This window comes from Thalassophryne amazonica, chromosome 2, assembly GCF_902500255.1.
Source record: "Thalassophryne amazonica chromosome 2, fThaAma1.1, whole genome shotgun sequence".
NCBI lineage: Eukaryota > Metazoa > Chordata > Actinopteri > Batrachoidiformes > Batrachoididae > Thalassophryne > Thalassophryne amazonica.
The window spans coordinates 6808116-6824163 of NC_047104.1; the positions used below are offsets into that span (position 1 = coordinate 6808116).

The 16048-nt window shown below is 43.9% G+C and overlaps 1 protein-coding gene across 1 annotated transcript in view; it reads right to left on the reverse strand.

The window, feature by feature from the left end:
• LOC117522007 (aminopeptidase N-like) overlaps positions 1-14138 on the reverse strand; it is a 58248-nt gene extending 44110 nt beyond the window's left edge. The window contains exons 1-3 of the mRNA XM_034183379.1: positions 14075-14138; positions 4530-5219; positions 4224-4366 (exon numbers count right to left, since the gene is read on the reverse strand). Coding sequence (XP_034039270.1) covers positions 4224-4366; positions 4530-5134 — 748 coding nt within the window. The 5' untranslated portion in view covers positions 5135-5219; positions 14075-14138. The remainder of the gene's footprint in view (positions 1-4223; positions 4367-4529; positions 5220-14074) is intronic.
• Between the last annotated feature and the right edge of the window lie 1910 nt (positions 14139-16048).

Below are 16048 nucleotides of genomic sequence, written 5' to 3' on the forward strand. Positions count from 1 at the left end.
TACTTACAGAAAAATATATCGTGCAAATGATGGATTTGTTGCTGATAAAACTCAATTTGCGACCGTAAAATCCAGTATGAACATCCGCAAATCATCAGACACAACAGCGTTATTCCCTAATTTAGCCCACTGATGAACTATCCTCGTCGTGATATTACACTGAGACTGTGCTGATATTTCCGTAATTATTTCAACATTTACAGTAAAATTCGCATATATTGGACTCAGGTGGACCAGCGAATTGTGTCCGTTATAATCAAAATCCACTATATGTAAACAAACTGACAAAATCTGTTATACGAGGTCTGTTAGAAAAGGATAGGACCTTTTTATTTTTTGCAAAAACCTGATGGATTTGAATCACGTGTGCTTGCATGAGCAAACCTTGAACCTTCGTGCGCATGCGTGAACTTTTTCACACCTGTCGATTGCGTCATTTCCTGGTAAGCAGCCTTTGTGTGGGATGTGTGCAGTGCGCTCGGTGGATTTTCATTTCAAGGAAAAAGACAGAACGACTGGAGCAGCGCCGCATCACATTTTGCCAGAAACTGGGTGACAGCCAGGTGGAAACCATTCGGATTATTCAGACAGCTTTCGGTGACGATGCTATGGGCATCACACAGATTAAGAAGCAGTACAACCGGTTTAAAGACGTCCGCACAACGGTGGAGAGCGAGTCACGCTCTGGTTGGCCATCAACACGCTGAAATGACCAGATCATTTCCAATGTGAACACTGTGGTGATGTGGGACCGTCGTGTGACTATCCGAAAAACTGCGGAAGAGGTGGACATCAGCACTTTTTCGGCACATTCCACTGTGACAGAAGATTTGGCCATGAAAAGAGTGGCTGTGAAATTCATGCTGCTGCTGACGGCGCAGTAAAAGCACCTTCGTGTTGAAGCCTCACAGGACATGCTGTGACATGCCCACCTCTTCCACAATTTCTCGGATAGTCACACGACTGAAAAGTCACCGAAAGCCGTCTGAATCATCCGAATGGTTTCCACCTGGCTGTCGCCCAGTTTCTGGCAAAATTTGATGCGGCGCTGCTCCAGTTGTTCCGTCTTTTTCCTTGAAATGAAAATCTGCTGAGCGCACTGCACACGACCCACACAAAGGCTGCTTACCAGAAAATGATGCAATCGACAGGCGTGAAAAAGTTCACGCATGCGCACGGAGGTTCAAGGTTTGCTCATGCAAGCACACGTGATTCAAATCCATCAGGTTTTTGCAAAAAATAAAAAGGTCCGATACTTTTCTAACAGACCTCGTATGTATGTAATGGATTAGTTACAGTCAGGGGGCGCTGAACGATCTACAAGGGAACCTCCGGAACCAATTAGGCTCACGTATTTCCTTGATTAAACGCTAAACACCTGTCTTAAATAAGCACCGAACATTATGTGCATTAAAAAGATTACATTTGGTCGAGTCACTCTTTTTTTTAAAAGTCAGAGTGGTACCTTAGAATCCTAAAGCCTGATTTACGCTTCTCCAGCGCTGTAACTTTGTGGCCATGCAGTGACGCTGAAGTGTGCGTGACCCTTTCAAAATCCTCTGTCGCATCTTTGCGCAATTTGCCGCAGGAACAGCAGCTTTGTCTGGATTCATTTGTCCCTCAACAAGCTGCACTTCTTGATAAAATCATCAACCTCCAAACCAACGTTACGGTACACAGAAATTCTCTCCATGAATTGTGCATCTCTGCAGTTTTTAGATTCCGTGTTGTGAAGTTGGTCACATTTGTGGACTTTTCTGCCAAATGTATTTGATCCATGATTGAATCAGCAGGCGCATTGCAAAAACTTTAAAAATATGATGGGAGAGGAAGGAGTGAAAATGGAAACGTGACAAATCACAGCCCTTGTGGTCTCCGTCATTAAGGTAGGTGCATGTCAGGCTGCAGAAGGTTTGCGACCACACAGAGAACTCTGATCTAAAGCGGTTCTCTTTGGTTCCCCGCACTCATGAATATGTGTGTGAAACTTAACATCATGGCAGCATGGTGGCTTAGTGGTTAGCACTGTTGCCTCACAGCGAGAAGGTCATGGGTTTAATTCCCGTGGCCTTTCTGTGTGGAGTTTGCATGTTCTTCCCATGTTTGCGTGGGTTTCCTCCGGGTGCTCCGGTTTCCTCCCACATCCAAAGACATGCGGGTTAGGTGGATTGGAATCTTTGAAATTGTCCTTAGGTGTGTGTGTGGGTGTGTCTGTATTTGTTTGTCTGTTTGTGGCCCTGCGACAGACTGGCGTCCTGTCCTGGGTGTACCCCGCCTTGCGCTTTATGACTGCTGGGATAGGCTCCAGCCCCCCGCGACCCTTAATTGGACTAAGCGGTAGAAGATGAATGAATGAATGAACTTAACATCATGTTACAGTGCCGGCAGCGGAGGGTGAAAAATCAATGTTTTCCATTATGTCTGTTGGAGCACCGTAACTGGACCAGGCTCGTCGCTGGCTTGCTTGTCTTGTTGATCAAACACATTACGTTCTCCAAGTGCACGACTAAACATCTGACTGTGATTGTAATGTGTCAAGGGGCCTTAACACGCCTCTCAGGGTGTGTAAGGCAGAAGGCTCTGGGGTTACGTTGCATGCGGTAACAAGTGAGTTTCTCCAGGTGCACCTGTTTTCTGCTTCAACCACAAATAAATCTCTCTCTGCACATGTCTGAATCCTCATTGCTCATTGCTCGTTGACATCATCTCAGAAACTCGACAGCAGCAGCAATCGCAGGCCTTTAATTATGTCCTGCCTCGTTTAGGCACCGAGTCCGAGCACGGTTTGAAAAAAAATAAACGCCCGTGTTTTTAATCAAGGAAATGCAGGACCCATTTTCCTCCAGTCAGCGAGTGTCAGTGCTGAACTTCATTTCGTACCTCTGGTGCGCCCGCGCACGTTTAGATTGCTCTGTCCGGTACATGCGAGGGTGTTGTATGGCTGGGGGTGCCTGGCTGTCTTCTGTTTCTGTCTTTTGTTTTTCCTTCCAGGTGGCACGTGTTTAGGACTGAGTGGCTGTGTGGCTGAGTTATCAGGACCTCACCCTGATCACCTGAGGCTGATCATGTGTAGCTCGTCAGGACTCACAGCTGTGGTGCATCTATATGGATTGGAGCATGGTGGCATTTAAGTCTGGAGTACACAGTGTGTATTTGCCAGAGACTCGACCTTGTGACCAGACGGGTGAGATCGTCATCTTGAGAGCCATCTCATCATCATGGATGCAGAGACCTTCCAGGTTTGATGCTATGGTCTGTGAAAGAGGAGGGGGTGAGGTCTCACGCTCGTCAGCACACTTCCTGAGGTACGTTAGGTTTTGTGACTAACATTAGTACAGTCAGTAAATGTGGTGTCCCTCACACCTTATTATATTGAGCTGTTATGTTAGTCGTTTAATCAGCTTCCACTGCAGTTGAGAATGTGAACTGGGTGTTCCATGCCTGCAGGGTGGGAAGCTGATTAGTGATTAAGACAGGAAGTGTTTGCTGTTTATGTACACCTTTGAGTGGTCTCTCTGTGTGTAGAGTGTGGACTCACATGATGGTTTCTTCTTTCACAGACTCGGTTTGTCGCGGCCACCTGGGGGGTGTCGGCGGGGTCCTTGGGTCCGAACTATTTCTGGCTCTGGACCGTTTGTGCTGCCTGGAGCGCACCGTATTACCACCTCACCAGACCGCGCACTCATTTGTTGTATTTATCACATCACTGTTATGTTATTAAATTCAGTTATCCTTTGTACCGTGCTCTGCTTATTTCATACTGGGTCCTTCAAACGCTGGTCGGTTCTCCGTCCTGCGTCCGACACATAACAGAGGGTTTTTAATGGGAATACATTGCGATCAGACAGGACGTTTTGTCCGATGTCAGCGAGAATCTGTTTTACCAAATCCGGTATGTATGGTGTTTATTACATGGAAAACCATACAAAAGTAATGGGACTTTTGCTTTCATCTGGTGAGTGCGAATATCCGGTTTATACGATGACGGTTTAGGCGAGTTTTACTTATTTGTGACAAAGATTAACTATCAACTTCTATTCTCCTTCTCGTATGGTTACCAGACTGCTGTCGTATGGAATTATGTCTCGTTTTAGACCATATTTATAGCAGTTGTGTCGATTGGTTATTTCATATTGTCACTTTGTATTTTCCATCCCGTGGAGATGGGTACCAACAAGTCTCATCAGCTCTTATTCAGAAAATGTGACATTTGTCAAACCCACGGCTGTCCTTGCTGTTGGACAGGGCGATCTTCGCTCGATCGTGGACAATGGTGATGTTGAAGACGGCTTTCATGGCCGGCTCGTCAAAGCAAGGGAAGGCTCTTCTGGCGTACGTCGCTTGCATCTGTGATGTTGCAACAACTCTGCAAAATGTCCAAATTAAGACGGATTAGAAACTTCATCCCAGAGGTCCAACACAACCAGATCATTAAGTGTTGCTGTTGAAAACAAAATAATTGTGCCCCGTTAAACTATTCATGGCACATTTTAGGAATTCTGACATAACATAGGTGAAATCCTGCTTACTTCTTCACTCCATCCTCAACATATTCACTCCTGTAAAATCCATGCAGGTCGTCTGCCAGCTCCCCCTGGAACTCGGTGTAAAGTTCATAAGAGCGTCCCTCAGACAAGCTGCTGCTAAGCCGAAGAACCAGGTACTCTGTCTTCGCCACCAGCCAGGACTGCTGAATCGCGGGTGCAGTGATTCCATCGAGGCCTCTCAGCTTGGCGTGGAGACCGTAGAAGGTGGTGAGGTTGAGTTTGCTGGAGTGAATGATGATGAGGTCCGTTTGGCTCAGGCACCTGAAGATCACCACTGAATGTCCCGTGAAGACATACAGACCGTCTGCGTTGGGCTCCAACCGAGGCCACAAAGTCACATTATAGAAGATAGGAGTGAGAGTGTCTGGAAGTCTGAAGTGGTCCCAGGGCTCCTTGGAGATGAAGAAGGTGGTGGAAGGTGGAGGCATGCTGGTGCTGGTGCTGCCTACAGTTCCAGTTCCAGACCTCCGTAGGTTCCTTTCCTTATGATAGGAAATCGACAGAGCTACAATGGTGATCAGAGCAGCCACCGCCAGCACCAACAGCCCCATGGCCACATTTTTACTGATATAGTAGGCGTTTCCCATTTCTGAGGTCACAGGTCAAATCTGAAGGGTCTCTGGATGTGCAGTTGAAGATCAGCAGGTGGCGTCTCTCCGAACAGGTAAACACCTGAGGAAAAAAAAAACGTTTCAGGTCACTTCAAGTCTGAAACAACACTCAACATCAAAACTGCCACCACCACTACTACTACTACTACAACTACTACTACAACTACTACTACTACTACCACCCGTAGTGCTATTACTACTACTACTACTACCACTACTACTACTACTACTACAACTATTACTACTATTAGTTTACTACTACTACTACTACTCATACTACTACTATTACCCATACTACTATTACTACTACTACTACTACTACTACTACTACCCATACTACTACCATACTACTACTACTACCCATATTACTTTTACTACTACTACTACCTATATTACTATTACTACTGCTACTACGACTACTACTACTACTACCCATACTACTATTACTACTACTCCTACTCCTACCCATACTACTATTGCTGCTACTACTACTACTCCTACTACTACCCACACTACTACTACTACTACTACTACTACTACTACCCATACTACTACTACTACTACCCATACTACTACTACTACTACTACCCATACTACTATACTACCCATACTACTACTACCACTGCTACTACCCATACTACTTTTACTACTACTCCTACCCATACTACTACCATACTACTACTACTACTACTACTACCATACTACTTTTACTACTACTACCCATATTACTATTACTACTGCTACTACGACTACTACTACTACTACTACCCATACTACTATTACTACTACTCCTACTCCTACCCATACTACTATTGCTGCTACTACTACTCCTACTACTACCATACTACTACTACTAATACTACTACCCATACTACTATTACTACTACTCCTACCCATACTACTACTACTACTACTACTACTACCCATACTACTACTACCACTACCCATACTATGACTACCACTGCTACTACCCATACTACTATTACTACTATTCCTACCCATACTACTACTACTATTACTACTGCTACTACTACCCATACTACTATTACTACTACTACCCATACTACTACTACAACCCATACTACTATTACTACTACTACTACCCATACTACTACTACTACTACTACCCATACTACTATTACTTCTGCTACTACCCATACAACCGTTACTACTGCTACTACTACCTATACTACTATACTACTGCTACTACTACTACTACTACCACCACCACCACCACCGGTGCTGCAAATACCACCAATATTCAGTACTACGAATACTACAGCACTGCTATCAATACCACTAGCACTACTACAATCAGTACTACTGCTGCTGTTAGTACTACTGCTGCCAGTACTACTAATACTACCAGCCCTACTTACCAATATTAAAAAATACTACCAGCACAACTATAAGCGCTACTTCTACTACCAGTACAACTGCTACTAACACTATCAGTAGTACAATCAGTATACTAATCCTGCCAGTACTACAATCAATACCACAAATACTACCCTTGCTAACATTACCAGTACTACAGCTACCTGTGTGACTAACATTGCCAGTACTACTGCTATCAGTACTGCTAATACTACGAGTGCTACAGCTACCAGTAGTACTAATTTGGCCAGCACTAATTATCAGTACTACTAATACTAACAGCACAACCACCAATGCGACAAGTACTACCACGTCTACTATCTATACCACTGCTACTACTATGCTCTGTGCTACTTCTACTAACAGTACTACAATCAGTACTATTAATATGTAAAATACTACTGCTCTCAGTACGACTAACACTACTAATACTATTGCTATCAGTACAACTAACACTAACAGCACAATCACCAATACTACAAGTACTACCAGGTCTACTATCAATACTACTACTATCTGAGATACTTCTAGTAACAGTACTACAATCAGTACTATTAATATGTAAAATATTATTGCTATCAGTACGACTAACACTACTAATACTATTGCTATCAGTAGTACTAACACTAACAGCACAATCACCAATACTACAAGTACTACCAGGTCTACTATCAATACTACTACTACTATTACTATCTGTGCTACTTCTACTAACAGTACTACAATCAGTACTATTAATATGTAAAATACTATTGCTATCAGTACTACTAACACTACCAGTACGACATTTAATGCTACTAATCCTGCCAGTACTACTGCTCTCAGGGCTACTAATATTATCAGCAGCTGTTGGTACTACTAAAATTATCAGTACTACTGCTACCAGTCCTACTAAAACTGCCAGAACTACTGCTATCAGTACTACATCTAACAGCAGTACCGATATTATTAGGACTATTGCCACCATTAAAACTGTCATGACTACTGCTGTCAGTACTGAAGCCACCAGTATGACTCATACTGCTAGTGCCACTGCTATCAGTACTACAAATATTTCCAGCAATACAGCTACTAGTACCACTAATAGAGCTAATACTACAACTATCAGTACTACTAATAGAGCCAGTACTATAAATACTGAACACATGAATATCGTCCGGACAACAGCCCAGTTTAAAAGTACCTGTGAGGAGGAGTCGGGTACTGTGGTACTCGCATTAACGGTAGACACTGACCCAAATCTGGCAGCCTGTCAGAAGGAACACAAATACTACAACTATCAGTACTACTAATACGACCACTGCTGCCACCACTACTAAAAATGTCCGATACTAACATTGGTTGTATTTTCTAGAACTCACTCATTCATTTTCTGCTGCTTATCTGGGTTTGGGTCACAGTGACACCAGGCTACGTGGCTCATTACACACATTTCCATCCTCAGCCAAGTCCTTTAACTCTTCCTGAGGAATCCTGAGGTGTTCCAAAGCCAGCTGGGAGATGTAATCTCTCCAGCGTGTCCTGGGTCTTCCCGAGGCCTCCTCTCAGTTGGACATGGCTGGAAGACCTCCCTAAGGAGATGACCAGGGGACATCCTCACCAGATGCATGAACCACCTCAGCTGCCTCCTTTTGGGTCTCTTTGTGGTAGTGGCTCTAGATCTCACCCTGTCCTGGAGCTCTAGATCTCACCCTGTCCTGGAGCTCGAGATCTCACCCTGTTCTGCCACTTCTATCCAAGACCTTGTTCTTTCAGTCATTATGCAAAGTTCATGACCATAGGTGATGATAGGAGTGTAAATGGACTGGTAAACTGAGAGCCTCATCTTCTAGCTCAGCTCTTTCTTCACCACGACGGTCCAGTACAGAGTCCAAAAAACATCAGACACCACCCCGGTCCATCTGTTGATCTCACTCTACAACTTACCCCCACTCGTGAACAAGACCATGAGAGACCTGAACTCTTCCACTTGGGGCAGCAATTCTCCCCTGACCCAGAGGGGACAGCCCTTTTCTGACAGAGGACCATGGCGTCAGATTTGGAGGTGCTGATTCTCATCCCAGTCGCTCATACTTAAACTTGCTCAGTGGTCATCGGAGGTGACCACCTGATGAAGCCAGTAGAACCACGTCATCCCCCCCAAAAAAGAGATGTAACTCTGAGGACACCACAGTGAACACCCTATGGTCCATGACGTGCCTTGAAATCCTGTCAGTGAACATCACGAACAGGACTGGTGACAAGAGGCAGAGTCCACCACCCACCGGGAACAGGTCCGGCATAATGTCGGGAATGTGGGCACACCTCCTACTTTGGTTGTATAGAAAACAGATGGAATGTCGCAGTGGTTCCAGTACCCCATACTCCCACAGCACCCCCTACAGGACACCTCGAGGGATCTGGTCAACGTCTTTCCCAAGTTCACAAAACACATTCTGGAACTGAGCAACATTTAACTCAAAAACATAACAGGATGTTGGTGAAATTTGGTGAGCAGGCGGCAAATGTCCTCAGTTAGAATTTGATCCAGAAGATATTTTGGATCCAGAAAAGCTTTTAAGCATTATGCAACATTTCATGCAACAAAGATGAACTCACTTCAGTAACATTTTGTCAGCAGATGAATGATGTCCTGAGCACTAATTTATGCAATTTATGAGTTGATCTGGAACATATTCTGGATCTGGGATCTTGAACTACAATAGAGATGCTGCAACACTGAAATCAAAAAGCTGTGAGTGGATCCTGAAGTTATTTTCTGAGCATGCAGAGAAACTATTTATCAGGAGGAGAGATGGAAGTGATCCAGAACACACTGTTTGAATCGTCCACATCAGCATGCCGATTCAGCACAAACGCAGCGTTTCTCTTTCTGTTGTTGTGAAATCTGATGAGGCTTGGTGCTTGATGCCCACTTTCACTTGACGCTCAAGTGAAAGTGTAATGTGTACCCTCATTAGTACTTGGCTCCGAGACCACTTGGCAACACCAGGACTGATGCGAGTTTCTCCATGTAGATCTGCAGGAACATCAGGACCAAATCCCACTGCGGATCCGTTGCAGTGAACCTGAACATCCAGGATCAGATGAAAAATAGAGTTTGTGGCAACACAAAAGTATTGATTAATATTGTTTTAAATTTCTAAAACAAATGAAAGCACATGGCAACAGGTACAAAACCTGTATCACAAGTTGTACCACCTAGAGGTCCTTCCCACTGTGGCCAAGTGCTTGCTCATAGGGGGTCGTTTTGACCGTTGGGGTTTTTCATGATTGTTGTATGGCCTTGCCTTGCAATGTGGAGCGCCTTGGGGCAACTGTTTGTTGTGATTTGGCGCTATATAAGAAACAAGTTGATTGATTGATTGATAGAGTGGGGGTGTCCAACACGTCACTCGTAAGCTACCAGTAGCTCGCAGCCCCGTTTGAAGTAGCTCAACAAAGAGTTCATAAATTGTACAGAAATGTCAAAACCTGATTGGTCACTCGGTAAACCTACTTTAGATTTATACCCAATTAAATTCACAAGTCCCGCTCCCCATCTTACAGAAAATGTTTATTTGCCAATTAGTTGTCAATAAAAATGTTACTTTGCTGTCAACCTTGATAAGTGAGTGTTGATGTGAGATCTGATCCAGCAGCGGTCATGGCCGTGACACGTACACGAACCAAACGGAAGATGAAAACAGACCGTTTTCATCAAAAGTGGGAAACAGAATTTTGTTTCATGAATGTAAACTACATGTGTGTGTGTCAGATCTGCAGTACAAGAGTGTCAGTCGGCAAAAGGTGCAACGTGGAGCCACACCCACAGCCCACGGGAACCTTTCACGGTACTTTCCTGTGGGGAGCAGTCTATGAAAAGAGAAAATAAAGGAGCTGAAAACAAGGCTTCAAAGACAGCAATATCTGTTCACCACCAACAAAGAAGGCCAATGCAGCAACAGAGGCTTCGTTCAAAGTGGCGCACATCTTAAAGCACAAAAAGCCCTGCGCCGACGGCAGGATTGCAAAGGAGACCATGACGGCAGTGGCTGAATGTTATTCCCAGACCATAAAAGTAAGACAGGAATTATGTCCGCTATTGCAGATGTGCAACTTGCTGCTAATACTTTGGCAGTGGGAGTGTCTGCTCTTTCTGCAAATGCGGTAAAGCAGCTGGAATCGGACATGAACAGGTACAAATGGGTTTCAGTTCAGTGTGTCGACTCCAGTGATACAGCCCAGCTAGATACTGTGGTGTTTGATGACTTTTCCTCCAAAGAGGAGTTTTTTAACCTCATGTCCACTGAAAACTGCAACCAGGGAAGTTGATATTTGCAATGCAGTGAAGAATTTCTTTGTAGAAAAAAAAAAAGATCCCTGTTGAAAAGCTGGCGGAGCACCTGAGATGACAGGCCGCCACTTGGGATTTATTCCATGCTGCAAAGTGGACCTGGATTTTTCTGGACCTGGATTATTGCATCATTCACCAACAAGCTAAACGCGCAAAAGTTATGGGATTTGACATATCATGGCACATTCTGTTCGAGCAAAGGCAAAGCAACAAGTTGTTCCTGGAGGAACGCTGTGTGGAGTTCAGGGATCTCCTCCTCCACAATCACGTCAGATGGCTAAGATACTACAGCGCTTTCCTTCCTCGCAGGAAAAACTCAAGGCTACTGTGGAAACGAGGGAGGAGGATACAACCCTGGTCTCTGATGCAGGGTGACTACGTGATTTTGCTTTCCTGGCAGCCGTAACTGAGAAAATGAACTTCCTGAACACACAGTAACAAGGGAAAGATTTAAAAAAGAGATGAAATGATTAGTGCTGTGAAGACAGATATAACTGTCCGTGTGCATTCAGCACGTGGAAAACAACATGTTTCAGCACTAACATGCTGTTAAAGTCTCAGCAGCATTCTTAGAATTTCTGAAGCTTAATATATCTGGAGAACCACAGGAGTCTTTACCGAGCAGCTCTGAAAGCGTCTGCATTGTTTGGGTCTGCATACCTCTGTGAGTCGACACGAATGTCATGAAGTCAGAGCTCAGAAGGACAGATGAACATTTAAATTACTCCAGAAGTGTGAATCTAAATGGGCACACTCAGCACGCACGTGCATACACACACATATATATACACACACACACACACACACACACACACACACACACACACACACACACACACACACACACACACACACACACACACACACACACACACACACACACACACACACACACACACACACACACACAAAACTGAGGATGTGACACTGAAATAAACCCAACCCATTCGATATCACTGTAGTGTGATACTATGACATGGACTAAATGTTGTGAAGTTTTAAGACTAAATGTAAGATGTGGATGCCAACAGTTAGTAAATGTTCACACAAAACAAGCACAGTGACCTTCTTTGGGTCAAAAAATAAGATGTGAAAATAAATGTTGTAAAGCATGAGCAGCTCTTACCCATTTTCATTGTGGAAAAGAAGCTCTCAGAGGAAAAAAGGTTGGAGACCCCTGTGCTAAAGGTCCACGATATTTCTTTCAAAACAGGTAATATGATGCATCTGGAAAGTATTCACAGCGTTTCACTTTTTCCACATTTTATGTTACAGCTTTATTCCAAAATAGAGGAAATTAATTTTTCCCCTCAAAATTCTACACACAACACCCCATAATGACAACATAGAAAAAAGTTTTTTTAATCTTTGTAAATTTAGTAAAAATAATAACTGAAAAAAAATCACATGTACATAAATATTCACAGCCTTTGCTCAATACTTTGTTGGTCACCTCCCTGACTAAGGTCCTTCTCCCCCAATTGCTCAGTTTAGACAGGTGGCCGGCTCTAGGAATAGTCCTGGTGGATCTGAACTTCTTCCATGTACAGATGATGGAGGCCACTGTGCTCACTGGGACCTTCAAAGCAGCACAAATGTTTCTGTACCGTTCTTCAGATTTGTGTCTCAAGACAATCCTGTCTGTGAGGTCTACAGAAAATTCCTTTGACTTCATGCTTGGTTTGTACTCTGACTGTCACCTGTGGGACCTTGTATGTAGACAGGTGTGTGCCTTTCCAAATCGTGTCCAATCAACTGAATTTACTCCAGGTGGACTCCAATTAAGTTGTAGAAACATCTCAAGGATGATCAGTGGAAACAGGAGGCACTTGAGCTCAATTTTGAGCTTCATGGCAAAGACTGTGAATACTCATGCACATGTGATTTCTTATTTTTATAAAATTTGCAAAAATCTCAAAAACCCTTTTCACATTGTCATTATGGGATATTGTGTGTAGAACTTTGAGGAAAAAAATTAATCCATTTTGGAATAAGGCTGTAACATAACAAAATGTGGAAAAAGTAAAGCGCTGTGAATACTTTCCAGATGCACCGCATATTTGAGGGCACTCCCACAATTCCACCTGGACAAGGACATGCCCACACTTCCACCCTGTCTAAAGACACACCCACATTTTGCACCTGGCCAAGTACACTCCCACAATTTGGAGATGGATGGTTGTCTATTTGAGTGGTTGCCTCCAGTACCCGAGGTGGTTTGGTGGTGTTGCAGGTTACAGCAAAGTGTGACACCAACACATGTTCTCAGACAGTTCAGTTCTGATATTCCTCCAGGGGGTTCAATGAAGGGTTTTTTTTGAGTCACCAATAGGTGGCGCATGGTGACCCCTTGGGACAACTAGTCTTTGGGCTCCACAGCATCACACTCGACGCCATTGCTAGGACTTGATGAAAGTAAGAGTCATGGTTAGCTAAGATTGCTGGCTCTCTGGAAATACAGCCCACAATCCAAAAATATTCATGTTCTCTTTGTTTCAACAAACATGGAATTTTACACTATCGCCTTCTGTGAGAGCAACACCGGCACAAGTTGAAGTAGTTTCAAAAAAGTTAACTTTTCAGATTTCCTACAGTGACGAGCACTAACCACCTTATGGGCCATGGCAGATTGAAGAAGGTGGATGGAAAAACCTAGTTTCATTTGTAAGAATTCGGTCATGTTCCGAGTCTGTTATTGACACCGGATCTCGGCAGAGGTCAGCTGGAAAGAAATCCACATTCAGTCTCACATTTTGACACATCTCAGAAGGCGGATTTATTGCGTGTGCGACTGACAACTTGATGAAGTCAGAGTCTGTGGACATCCAGCCCGCGGGGAAGCTGCCATTCCGATGGTGTGTGCACAGCACCGGGAATTCCCAACAGGGGAAACAATTACTCTGTTTTCCTGGAAATGGGACTTTTGGCTACCGTAGACCATCTGATTTTAATTAACAGCTTTCAAACCCTTTTTCTGCTCTTCATCAATAAAGTTGTTCTGAACAATGTGATTGGTGGTGGTCAATCAGACCAGAGCTGGACAGAGTGATCAATCCTCAAATCACAGCCAAGACTTCCTGAAGGTCCAGCAAGGACAGAATCGAAGTTGATGACTGCGCTGCGTTCTCACTGAGTTTACCACATGCAAAAAGGTTGAAGATCCGAGTGCACAACATGTAAACCTGCGCTGAGCGCGTACATACCGAGTCGGAGCGGGTCGTCCCTGCAGGCTCCCGGGAGGCCGGGCTGGAATGTTGCAGGCTGATGTGAGCACATCCACATCAGGGCTGATGTGGTAGGCGGCGAGCACAAGCCACAGGTTTTGTGTGATGCGTCAGCTGGGGAGGAACTTGTATCAGCAGGCAGGGTGAAAGCAAATCCCAGGCACTTCAAAAAAGTTTCACGACTGTGGGAAACTGTGGAGGGCAAGAAGTAGAATCTCAAAAAAACAAAAAAATACAGCTGTTTACAGACAAAACAGAACCAGCTCTAATTAAACAGCACGAGCTGTTCAAGTGCAACATTCACACTTAGGATCATAAGTATATGGACAGAGAACAGCTTATTTTCACCAGCTGGGAAACGACTCCTCCAATGAGTTTGGGTCCATTCCCACCAAACCCACTGTGCGCATGTACGCTGAGCCCAGATCTTTGTCTAGAAGGAGTTTGTTTTGGCAAAGATCAAGATCATTGAGATCAAAGGTCAAAATTATTACTTTTCACTCCAATGTCCTTGGCACACACACACATATAGGCGGGGCTTGAAATTCCCCAAGTGAGGTCATATTTGCAAAAGGTTAAACTGATGTTTTTCGCTGGAACTTGGCACACATATGAAAGTGGGTTCTGGAATTACCAAGCATGGTCAAATTTGCCAAAGGTCAGTCACAAGGGTCAAGGTTATGTCTGCCTGTGTGTTGGCCAACTCCTCCCACATCTTTCTGCTGATCACTACCAAACCTGTTAACATCGATGAAGGTCGACCCTAAAAGTGTTGTGAAGTGTTCCAAACAGTTGTGAACTGTTCCAAAAACTACCAAGAACTGTTCTAAACAGTCAAGAGCTGTTCCAAAGCTGCCATGAACTGTTCCAAACAGTTGCAAAGTGTTCCAAAACCTCTGTGAACTGTTCCAAACAGTCATGAACTGTTCCAAAACTTCAGTGAACTCTTCCAAACAGTTGTGAACTGTTCAGAACTGCCATGAACAGATCAAAACAGTTGTGAACTGTTCCAAAACTGCCATGAACTGTTCCAAAACTGCCATGAACTGTTCCAAACAGTTGTAAACTGCTCCAAAGTTGCTCTGAACTGTTCCAAACAGTTGTGAACTGTTCCAAAACTTCCATGAACTGTTCCAGTCATGAACTGTTCTAAAACTGGTGTCAACTGTTCCAAACAGTTGTGAACTCTTTCAAAACTGCCATGAACTGTTCTAAAACTGCCATGAACAGCTCCAAAAAGTTGTGAACTGTTCCAAAACTGCCGTGAGCTGTTACAAATAGTCAAGAACTGCTCCAAAACTGCAATGAATGGTTCCAAACAGTTGTGAACTGTTCCAAAACTGCTGTGAGCTGTTACAAACAGTCAAGAACTGTTCCACAACTGCCATGAGCTGTTCCAAACAATCAGGAACTGTTCCAAGACTGCCATGAACTGTTCCAAAACTGCAGTGAACTGTTCCAAAACTGCCGTGAACTGTTCCATAACTGCCGTGACCTGTTCCAAACAGTCAAGAACTGTTCCATAACTGCCATGATCTGTTCCAAACAGTTGTGAACTGTTCCAAACAATGGTGAACTGTTCCAAAACTGAAATGAACTGTTTCAAACAGTTGTGAACTGTTCTAAAACTGTCATGAACTGTTTTAAGCATTTGTGAACTGTTCTAAAAGTGCCGTGAATTGTTCCAAACAATTGTGCACTGTTCAAAAACTGCCATGAATGGTTCCAAACAGTTGTGAGCTGTTCCAAAACTGCCGTGAACTGTTCCAAACAGACGTGAACTGGTCTAAACAGAGGTGAACTGTTGCAAACAGAGGTGAACTGTTGCAAACAGTTGTGAACGGTTCCAAACAGTTGTGAACTGTTCCAAATAGTTGTGAACTGGTCCAGTCATGAAGTGTTCCAAACAATGGTGAACTGTTCCAAAACTGACATGAACTGTTCCGAAACTGC